Raw genomic sequence first — 11,481 nt, 5'->3', positions numbered from 1 at the left:
ACCTCAAGAGGAGTTCAAATGGTTTCAAGTAACAAAGCTTTAAATTGAATGTCTTACATGTGGGCACTCAACTTCAACACACTTTTCAGTCGAAGATAGATATAGACAGATATAGAGCTCACTCACTGTAACATAAGATAAAAAGTGATGAATGCTTCTATTATAGAAAGAACAGAGAGCAAGTGATTCCCTAACTTACAAGTCAGCACTTGTATTTGCAACTGTCCCCAATTAGCTGTTTGATCTTACACAAGGCACTTAACCTCTCTGAACGTCAATTTCCTCCTCTGCCAAAAGGAGATCATAATACTCGCCCTGCTTATGAGATAAGGTTAATGCATAGGTTAAAACAGAGGCAAATGCACATTGCACATTGGAAAGCTAAAAGCACTCCACATATATAAGGCATCTATTTAAAATTTTAAATGAACGTTTTAAGGAAGGAATATTTATATTCTCTTAACAAAAACATATAAACAAAAATATCTATTAGCAATCAGCAATGGGCTCTGCTTGTAGGAATATTACTATTCTCAGTCTAACAACATGAAAGTTTAACAGCTGTTACCCTAATTAGAGTTGACTGGCTTATTAAGGGTGTACATAAACACACATAAACACATACTCAAGCGTTAACCTTGAAATCAAAAGAGCAAACCTAAGTTTTTTTAGGCACCTAACAAAACTCCATAAACCTTGTTTGGTCATTCTCAAAGCCTCTAATAAAAACAGTAGCTTGAAAATAAACAGCATCCAAATTTGAAAGCAGAAATATTTTTGTAGTCTGGTGTTGTCTGAGTGCTGTTGGAGGAATTTGGGTTAATAAATTTGGGGGTCCTTAGTGGAATTCTAGAACAGGGCTGTAAAGGAGGGCTTCAATAGTGTTTGAATACCTGATGTACCGGCAGCCAGACCAATACTGAGCTGATCCATTAAGGAGAATAACAAAGAAAACAAATTAGATCTGAAAGTCATGAGCTGGACACAAACTGTCCTCACCTGAATTCTACTTTGCTAATGCACTCCTCTTCTGTTTAGTGTGTCGTCTGCCCATCACCTGCCAATCCAAAGGACACCTGGCTTCTAGTTTACCCATACTGCATGTAAGACCCTGGGCAAGTCACATTTCCTCTCTGGGCTTCAGTTACCTTGTCTTTGTTCCCTTCCCATAAACAAAATTGCAGATATCCCCATAATCATAGCAACCTGATGAGATGGGGTCACTTCCAATACTTCTGTGTTTTATTCTCACTTCTAGGAGTCTCTCTCTTTCCTCTACCCCTTGACAAAGCAATATATCCCTGACACTAGTGTTTCCTTAGATGTTTTTTAGACTTACTTTGAGATAACAAGGCTAGGGGACCAGACTTTCTCCCTGAGCTTCCAATCTAGCATGAAACCTTGCTGATGTGCTTCTTAATATTTACTGTCCCAGCATCACACCCTAATTAGTTCCTGAGGTGATTCTCCAGAGGAAGGTGATTTATCTTCATATGACTTCCTAACAAGGTGTCTAATTAATATCTTTGAAAGTTTCTCTTTACTTTCAAACTTCCAAAGCCCCATCCCTCAGCAATTTCCTAGTCTTGTCTTCTTCCTGCCTTGTACCAAAAGAAATGTACTTCTTTGAAGGTTTCCTATATCTCAGTTGGGAGTTTTTTCAGGGGTTTTACACAATGCCACCCCAGCCAGCTATGAACTGATCCCCAAAGGAAGCTTTAATAAGCATACGCTTTTGCTCCCCATTGCCAAAACATGCTGTAATTGATGACTTCGAAAGTTCACCATTTGGCAGAAGCAGAGAAGGGTGCAGGTGGGGAGTCATAAGATAAAATGTTGGAGAGGCCCGAGTGGGCGGGCTGTGAACAGACTTCCACCAGGCAAGCTGAGCAAATTCTTGATGGTAACCAACCCCTCCACCATAGCGCTAGTTCTCAAACTTCAGTGTGCATAAGAACGTATCCAAAGAATTTGTTTAAAATGTGAATAGCAGTGCCCCACCTCCATAGATCGATGCAGATGCAGTACCTCTGCCACGGGAGCAGTATCTACATTATGAACAGGCATACCAGTGGATTTCCATAGAGTTAATCTCCAAAAATTGTGGCAACAATGTCTTGGGATTGGGACCTCTAGGCCTGCCTGCCCCTCTGTATGTCCTGCCATAAACTAAAGTAAAATAATAAAGACATGTTCTTGCAAAGTATGATTTCTCCCAAGTCCTCTCAGTGCCTTTCTTCCTCACAGGAGACCCGAGATAGGGTGAATGTGATGGTTCCCTGTCTTACAAATTTTAAAAACCTAGATACAGAAAGGACTCTGGAGCTTCTTGGCAGCAAAACAATGACTTGGACCAGGTCAGTGCTCAGTTGATCTGGAATATGGTGCTAGGCAAAAGGACCCCAGGGCAGTGGTTCTCAAGCTTCACTGAACATTAGTACTACCTGGGAAGCAATTTCTGAGGCCCAGATTATGCCCCTTAACAATTGAATCAGAATGCCTGAGTGTAGGAGCCAAACACAGTAATTTTCCTAAATTCCCTGGTGATTATAACATGTAGCAGATTTGAGAATCATACCAGAAGGCTTCTACTTTGAAGGCCTTACCTTTCCCCAAGTGTCACAGGTAGACGTTCCAGGAAAATATGTTCACTGTTCTCATGAATCTGGAGACTACTGAATACTATATTCTCCACATGGAAAATCACATTACATATTAGCATAATAAAGGATCTATAAAATCCTATAATTAAGAAACCTTGGCAAACTAACACAGGAACAGAAAAACAAATACCACATATTCTCACTTATAAGTGGGAGCTAAATAATGAGAATACATGAACACATAGAGGGGAACAACATACACCGGGGCCTATTGGAGGGTGGAAGGTGGGAGGAGGGAGAGGATCAGGAAAAACAACTAACAGGTTATTACCCATTAGGCTTAATACCTGGGTGATGAAATAATCTGTACAACGAACCCCCATGACATAAGTTTATCTTTGTAACAAACCTGTACATGTACCCCTGAACTTAAAAGTTAAATAAAATAAAATAAAAAAGGAAACCTCGTCAACTTTTTCCTAACCCACCATTTCCCAAAAGAATTTGAGCACAGAACTTCTTTTTCATTAGCATCATACGAACTAGAGTTCTAAGGGAAGGATGCTCCTTAGGCAGTACAGCTCTAAAGAGGCTCAGAAACTGTCCAAATGCCAAACAGCAAAGTAGTAATTGTTCCAAGAAACAGCATCTCCTGATGACTCATCTCAGGATCTGGCTCCTTAAAGTCTCTGACTGACTCCCCCAGGAGCAATCACTCCTACTGGGAAAAGAATTAGAAGGGAGTCTGGGGGAGCAACATCATTCCAGGCGGATCCCTCAGGAACTATGGAAGAAGAAACCACCTTGCCCTTTAAAGAATGTCTCCCTCTTTGATTGTGAAGCGGATCCAATGGCTGAGCCCCTGCAGTTCTACTATCTAATTACAGCAACCCCCTCATTGCTACCCCATATGAAATAGACTGTGAGGCCAACAAGGCCCTGCTTTCAGGAAGCCATAGTCAAACTTAAAACAACTGGCTTATTTAAGTGGCTTCACTGAATCATTCTATAATGCATACATAGACTAAAACATTACGTTGTACCCTATAAATATGTAAACACAATTATTATTTGTCAATTAAAATTTTTAATTAAAAAAACACTATCAGAATGATTATTAAGACAGTTCAGTCACTGTTTGGCCAGTCCCAGAAGGGAAGTAAAATGAACCTCAGAGTATAGATTGAAATTTCATATATTGTGAGTATTAGAGCCTATAAAACTGAAGTAAAAGAGGTTTAGATTTTTTTTTCTAAGAGCTATAGATCTGAGCAGAATTTGGAAAGGAAAATCCAACAGGAAAATCCAACAGCAAAGACCAACTTAGCTGCTTACGGTATGCCAATTCACTCTTCTAAGAGATGATAGATGATGATAAATCAGATGATAGATACAATTGATAGTAGATAGATTCACAGATATATGATTAGGTAGATAGATGATAAATGGATGATAGATAATAAATAGGTAGATGACTGATAGAAAATAGATAGAGATAGATAGATAAATAGACAGATAGATGATAGATTCATTTAATCCACAAAACAATTTCATGAACTAGGTACTATCATTATCTTCATTTTAAGGAGATGAGAAAATTTAGGCACAGATTGTTGAAATGGACCACCAATAATCCCACAGTAAGTGGCAGAGCTAGAGTTTAACCCATGTGGTCTGTCTCCGGAAGGCACACTCCTAATTCCTTTAGTATATTGCTAACTCTCATGAAGATGTCTCTGAACTCCACGTTTGGGAATAATTGAGGGGTTCTTCCTTCTATGTCTGTATTTGCCTTGTAGCTTTTTAGGAAGAATGGAACTCAGCTAACAGATGAGACCTAAGTCTCAAAGTGAATAGACTGTGGTAGGAAATTCTTGGGGTACTCGACCAGGCCCTCGCTCCTTCTACAAAGTATCACCATGGCCACTGGTGAAGGGCTGGCCTTACCTTTCTAACCATAGCCAATTGGATCAGAAAAAGACCCAAGATGACTTTGTTTCAAGGGATAATCCTCTCTTCTTCCAAAAAGATAATTTCTTGAACTACTTTAAGTGTTCCTTATAGCCAAGAAGTCATGACTTGTGGCCTGGAGGAACTAGGAAGTATGTAAGGAGGACGTATCTTCAGCTCTTGCCCCGAAATTCATCTTCACTATCTTCTTCCATCCAGACTTAGGTGGATCTCATGCCAATTCAAGGCTGAGGAACACCTAGTGCCTATAAATTCACTTTTGAAGGACTTTGGAAGCACTTATCCTACTGCAAACGTTCCCCTCTCAATTCATCATTGGTGTCCCTGCCCTCACTTTACATATTGTAGAACTGCAGAATTTTTTTTAAGCTCTCATAAGATGCTGGAACTGAAGGGGGAATTAGAGGTCAAATAACCCAGGCTTTTCAATTCACAGATGAACAGGCTGAGGCTTCCAAATAGGAAGATGTTTAATGATTACATCAGTAGTTAATTTGATTCCCAGTCTGTGACTTTTTAATGCCAAACCGGTTAATCAGCACTTTACCCAGTGATCCCTTATTGCTCTTAAATATAGAAGGGGCCTCAAATAAAGATGACCAAATAATTAAGTGCATTAACCTTAATTCAGTTCTATGCATATCTGTGCTTCCTCCAAATCCTCTCAGAGGTGTGCAATCCTGAGATAAGTGTCCTCCATTGCTTCCCCTATAAGATTTCTCCAAGTGTTTTTAGAGCCTTTATGTCTGAATTTTCCAGAGTGATGAAGACAGAAGGAACTTTGGAATCCAGTGTACCTTCTCATTTTACAGATGTGGAGAAGAAATCCCAAAGGAAGAATGACTTACAGTCCCTGGGTTTCTTAATGAGAATTTCTTAGTTGCAAGTGGCAGAAACCCAGCAGGTAACATGACTTAAACCCATAGATGAATTCACTACATGATTCTCAAAACCATGGGGAGGGGAGGAAGGAATGCAGCTAAGTCTCAGGCACAACTGTGACCAACAACTCCCATGACACCAAGAATTTCTCTATTGTCTAGAACTGTTTCTGACTCAATGTGCTTTTCTTCAACAAAGTAGAAAAAAATACCCACCAGTTGTTTCTACTCTTCACATGTTCTAGCTTTTTTTGCCACAAAGAAGACGAAAAGTCAGGTTTTTAGGTTCCAACTTAAAAAAAGAAATCCCAAGGAAGAACCCAGATGTTATGTGGCCAAAAAATGGGGTACCAGGATTGGCCCAATGTTGATCAGTTTCCAGTCAGTGAAGACCAGGAAGACGGGATCTACACGGAGATGTAGTACTTGCATGACTCATATGGTTAGAGTAAAGAATGGAGCATTTCCCAGATAAGAGAGAATGCTGTTCTGGGAACACAAAAGAATAGATATTTACCACGCAAAGGTAAGAAGAATCAGAGAAATTCCCACTGCACCTGTGCTTCAGAGAACCCCACAGAGATGTTGGCTGAGCAGTGGCTGAAGGAGGCAACAAGTGGCAAAGTGAAGAGCATGTTGGCCACTAGAGTCTAAACAGTTTCTGTTTACATCCTATCTGCCATGAACAAGGCATTGGGAAGACAATGGCTGCTTGATCATTTTTTAAGCTTAAGCCTGACGTCTAGGGACAATGTAAGATGCAGAAAATGTGTCTCTGGCCACTCCACCTTCCTTGGCCTTAGCCATTCCCATAATTCTGTTTCCAGGTTCTCAAGTGCTCTCTCTCCATTGTAACCCATGCTCTGAGAGAGGTCTCAGACATTTCCCTTCTGAAGGAGATGACTGGCAATGCTTTATGTGAAATCTCTTCTCAAATAATTTAAAATTTAACAGGGCTGAAGCCTAGATAGAAAGAATCTGAGACCACAGAGGGACTCATAATTCTCTTAATCAACCTGCTCCCCCATTTTTCAGATGGAGAAATTGAGATACAGAACAAGGAAACTGTTTTATGGAAGGACACTCAGCTGACCGGGGACCATCACCACCCAACATTTCCTATCATATCCTATAGTCTCCAAGAAAAGGTCAGGCAGACTAATTTAAAGCAAAGAAAATTTAAACAAAGAATAAGGATTTAAGATGGACTCGGGCTCATTCTTGGCTACTCAAAAATCATGCTGTATTGCTCATATTCACTGCAACCAAAATAAGGTAATATCTGCCAACTCGCACTTACCAGGGAAGAACTGTGGCTTTTCTTCTCCCCCTCTTGTACCAAGTAGTGTGGTCCCCAGAATATCTCATTCGTGTTTGGGGCAGAAAAGGCTGGGAGGCCCTCCTGAGGCCCACTAGAAAGGTCATGCTACCAACAAGTCCCTTCTTTGACAGCTCCTGAGGACCTGGATCCTGATAGTGGAGTTCTCCTTGAAGGGCAGCGTGTGTTGGCAGACACTTGAGAAAGGTAATGGGAGGAGCCGGGCTGAGTGCCTGGCCATGAGACCAGGCAGGATGCAGATGGGTGCTACCATTGCTGTTCCCGTGTGAGCTGGATGTCCAAGGTTTCTCTTCAGAAGACCTTGTTATTCTCCTTTTAGGTACTATAGCTACGTTCAAAACATCCCAGTAGATGGTGTTTCCTGGTTTCAGTAACCTGGATTTCCCTTAAGCATGTATATCCAAAAGCAGATTTTTTTAAAGCTTGAGGCGTAATTGCTATATAAAAAACTTACAGTTATTTAATATATACATTTTGGTGAGTTTGGACATACACATATCATATATCTGTCATCTACAAAAATTTTCCAATGTTCTTTTGTGGGTTTTCTTTTTCGTTGTTTTCTGGGTTTGTGATTTTGGGTTTGATTGCTTGATTGGCCTTTTGGTTGCTTGATTGGCATGAGATCTATTCTTTTAACATATTTTAAAGTATTCAATATATTGTTAACTATAGGTATTATGTTGTACAACAGATGACCAGAACTTATTCATCTTGCATAACTGAAACTTTCTGCTGATTGAACAATTCTCCTATTTCTTCCTCTCCCCAGTGGAGACAATCACCATGCAGCTCTCTGCTTCAATGAGCTTGACTTAGGTTGGTGCAAAAGGTATTGTGGTTTTGCCATTGGGAAAAATGGCAAAAACTGCAATTAGTTTTGCACCAACCTAATATTTTAGATACCTCATATAAGTGAAATCATGCAATATTTGTCCTTCTGTGACTTGCTTATTTAACTTAGTATAATGTCCTCTCAGTAAATCCATGTTGTCAAAAATGGTAGGATTTCCATTCCAGAATTAAAATAACTGAACTAAAAGAATCACAGGTTTTTTATTTGAATGAGTTCAACACAAGATATAGCAGAATGTAAGGAAATATGGACACCCATTTACAATCAGGTAACTTCCCTATTGTCAACTTTTCTTAAAAATGTCCTAATTGAACCCCGACTCATCTTCCATACCTAAATGGAAAGCATTTTTTAACTTTTCCTGAGCTCTATTTATAGACGAAAAGGTAGATAATGTTCCATATACAACATGAAGTTTCATGACCACTAGTTCCTACAGTCTTTTCACTTAGCCCTGCCTTCTTGAATATAAATCTGCAAATACTTGTTTAGAATTTAATCAGAAGGAGGCATTAATTTTTTTTTCTTCTACCAGGCAACTTATTCTCTTAGTAGCCCCTTTCCATTCATTGTGTACTTCCCGACTTCTGGTAGATTCTAAGAGAGCAAATAACTCTTTAGTATAGTGCTTTTATTCACACAGATGCAATATTGTCTTTTACAACCAGGGGGGAATTTCATATCACTGATTCAAGCTTTCTAACATTTCTTTAACATTTTTTACACCACCTGTAACACAATTGACACATATACTATTTATCAACCATCCCCCTTAGTGAAGTTATAAATTTTAAGCCTGGGTTTCCCCAACCAGACAAAAAACTATTAAAGGGATAAAATATTTCTTGTGAAAATTACAATATGTACTTTAATATATCCTGTCTTCTAGAATAAACGTAATGTCTTTAAAGATTCAGATGTGTTTTATTTTACTATAAGTAACCTTCCACTGAATATCCTTTGGCTACCTGCATGCTGAGTCTCCCACCTTTCACATATCTTCTTCCCATTTAAAGTCTTGTAACTGGAATCCCATGTTTGACACAGCATTTTTGTCTGGCTGAGTTTAAAATCATCCTAGGTTTGTAAGATACTGTCACCCTCTCCCCACCTTTCCCCTTCCACAATTGTTTATATCATTCACATACAGGGGATCCTGGGTTTGTTGTTGTTTTGGTTTTGGGGTTTTATTTATTTATTTATTTATTTATTTATTTATTTATTTATTTATTTATTTTGTAATCTAGGAGACGGAAAAGAAGTTTGAGTTCCAGGTATAAAAATTTGTTTAAATGAAGAAAAGATTAATAGATGGGGCCCATTCTCTTCCAGTGCCTTGGGTTTGATTGAGACAAGTCCCCTGTGATTAGAGAAGTAAAGATCAAGGACAGACAGATTTTGTGAGGCTTTGGATGCGGGCTGAGCTGCTGGAGAGCGTACGGACCCAGGATAGGCAAGGATAACCCTCCTGCCTATCCCCATGTGGAATGCAGCAATGTTCTGCCTCCCTGAGGGAAAAAGCTTTGAGAACACAGAGAGTCAATGTCTATGATACAGACACTGAACACACCATTATGGGCAGTGGGAATGGTATAACTTTGCTAAGTGGATTTTTAGTCATGCCATATGATGAGAGACAGCTGTAATAGGTAGGGAAGAAAAAGAACAGGGCATATATCCACAAGTGATAGCAATTGACTGACACGTTATTGTAGGCATTGTTTAGAAGTTTGTATGAGGCCTTCTTGAGACCTACTAACAGAATGTGAAGGAATACCTTAGCAGGGTCAGTTTTACTAACTGGATCATCAAACGACCATAGTTTGATCATTAAAAATAAATGTAATCTAAATATTGAATCCTAAGTGATGATATAATTCTGAAGTGCATAGAAGTAAAGGGTACTAATGCTGATGTCGGTAACTCACCTTGAAATTATCAAAAAAAGGTGGTTTGATGAGTGAATTGATTGATGAATAAACTCCCGGATAGATTACATCTATGTAACCAAGTAAAAATAGCAAATATTAGCAATTACACAATCTCAGTACTGAGTATAGGAAATTTACTACACATTATTTTTCACATTTCTATATGATGAAAATCTTTCATTAAAAATTTTGCAAAAAAAAAACTACTCTTATAATCACAGACAGGTGAGGTGTGTCATATTTGGACTGCACAGGATTTAATTTCAAATCCTTTTGTCACTTGTCCTGGGAATCAAAACTCCCACTCCAATCTCTTTTCAGGTTGACTTTTCCTTGTCTTCCTTCCTCTCCCTGGAGCTAAAAGTTCTGGTTCTTTTTTATACCTAGTACCATAATATATTCATTTAAACATTGAGCGTGCTATAAATAGTGAGCGTCCAGAATGTTGACACTACAGAGTAGGTGGTTCTTGGGATTTTCCAAGTTTGGAGATGGTTAGGACAACTTGGCTCTATTGAGAATTTTTCTCAGGGACTCCTTCACTTCCTTGTTCCTCAGGCTGTAGATGAGAGGATTCAACATGGGGATGACTGCTGTGTAAAGCACAGACACTACCTGATTCTCCTCCAAAGACTGGCCCGAGTTACCTCTCAGGTACATGAAGATGAGGGTACCAAAGAAGAGTGACACAGCAGTGAGGTGGGAGGTGCAGGTGGAGAAGGTCTTGGCCCAGCTTCCAGCAGAGGGAATCCTCATGATGGACACAATGATAAACAGGTAGGACACCAAGATCACCACCATGGAGGCAGGGATGACAAAAATGGCGAACACAATAATCACCACTTCCTGAGTGTAGCTCTCCCCACAGGTCAGCTTTAACAGAGGAGGGAGGTCACAGAAAATAAAGTCAATCTCATTGGTTCCACAGAAGGAGAGAGTGAAGGCTGAGACTGTCCGCACCAAGGCACTGAAGAGACCAGCGACATAAGCTCCAGCCACAAGACTCAAGCAGGTCTGCTGTGTCATGATGGTGACATAAAGCAGGGGCTGGCACACAGCTAAGTAGCGGTCATAGGCCATGAGGGCCAAGAGGTAGCAGTCAATGGAACCAAAGAAGGTGAACAGGAAGAACTGGGCAGCACAGCGTGTGTAGGATAAAGCTGCCCCATGCTCCAGCAGCACTGCCAGTGTCTGGGGGACAGTGACAGATGAGTAGCAGATGTCCATGAAAGCGAGATGACTCAGAAGGAAATACATCGGGGTGTGGAGCCGGCGATCCATGCGGATCAGAATAATCATCCCTAAGTTCCCCAATAAGGTGATGAGATACATAAATAAAAACAAGAGGAAGAGAGGGAGTGCCCATTCAGGATTCTCAGTGAATGCAATAAGGAGGAAGTCGGTCACCAAGGTGAGGTTCATCTCTGCCATGATGCCAGTGGTTCCTGAGACATGAAGAATGGGAAGCAAGTTAGGAAACTGCAAATAGGATTTACCTGTATTTCTTGTTTACACTTATTGAACATGTACTCTGGACAAAATATGCCAGGTGTGCCAGGCGCAGTGGCTCACACCTGTAATATCATCACTTTGGGAGGTGAGGCAGTCAGATCACTTGAGCCCAGGAGTTCAAGACCAGCCTGGCCAACATGGTGAAACCCCATCTCTACTAAAAATACAAAAAAAATTTAGCCATGCATGGTGATAAGCACCTGTAATCCCAGCTACTCAGGAGAATGAGGCACAAGAATCATTTGAGCCTGGGAGGTCAAAGCTGCAGTGAGCCGAGATGGCACCACTGCACTCCAGCCTGGGCGACGGAGTGAGAGCTGAGAGAGAGAGAGAGAGAGAGCTGAGAGAGAGAGAGAGAGAGAGAGAGAGAGAGAGAGAGAGAGAGAGA

At 40.3% G+C, this 11,481-nt stretch overlaps 1 protein-coding gene across 2 annotated transcripts in view; it reads right to left on the bottom strand.

Annotated features, from left to right (window-relative positions):
* Positions 1 to 9,706: 9,706 nt before the first annotated feature.
* Positions 9,707 to 11,481, bottom strand: part of LOC108514838 (olfactory receptor 9Q1) — a 2,635-nt gene continuing 860 nt past the window's right edge. Inside the window, exon 2 of one of the 2 annotated variants that reach the window (XM_017851323.1) lies at positions 9,707 to 10,789. In XM_017851323.1, the coding sequence (XP_017706812.1) occupies positions 10,077 to 10,789 (713 nt within the window). In that variant the 3' untranslated portion in view covers positions 9,707 to 10,076. Of the gene's footprint in view, positions 11,015 to 11,481 lie in introns of those variants that run through there. The other variant, XM_017851322.1, reaches the window with a different exon arrangement.

The sequence above is a fragment of the Rhinopithecus bieti genome, unplaced genomic scaffold, assembly GCF_001698545.2.
Source record: "Rhinopithecus bieti isolate Rb0 unplaced genomic scaffold, ASM169854v2 scaffold_33444, whole genome shotgun sequence".
NCBI lineage: Eukaryota > Metazoa > Chordata > Mammalia > Primates > Cercopithecidae > Rhinopithecus > Rhinopithecus bieti.
Note: the sequence above shows the minus strand (reverse complement) of the source record. Positions and strands in the feature narration are given on the sequence as shown.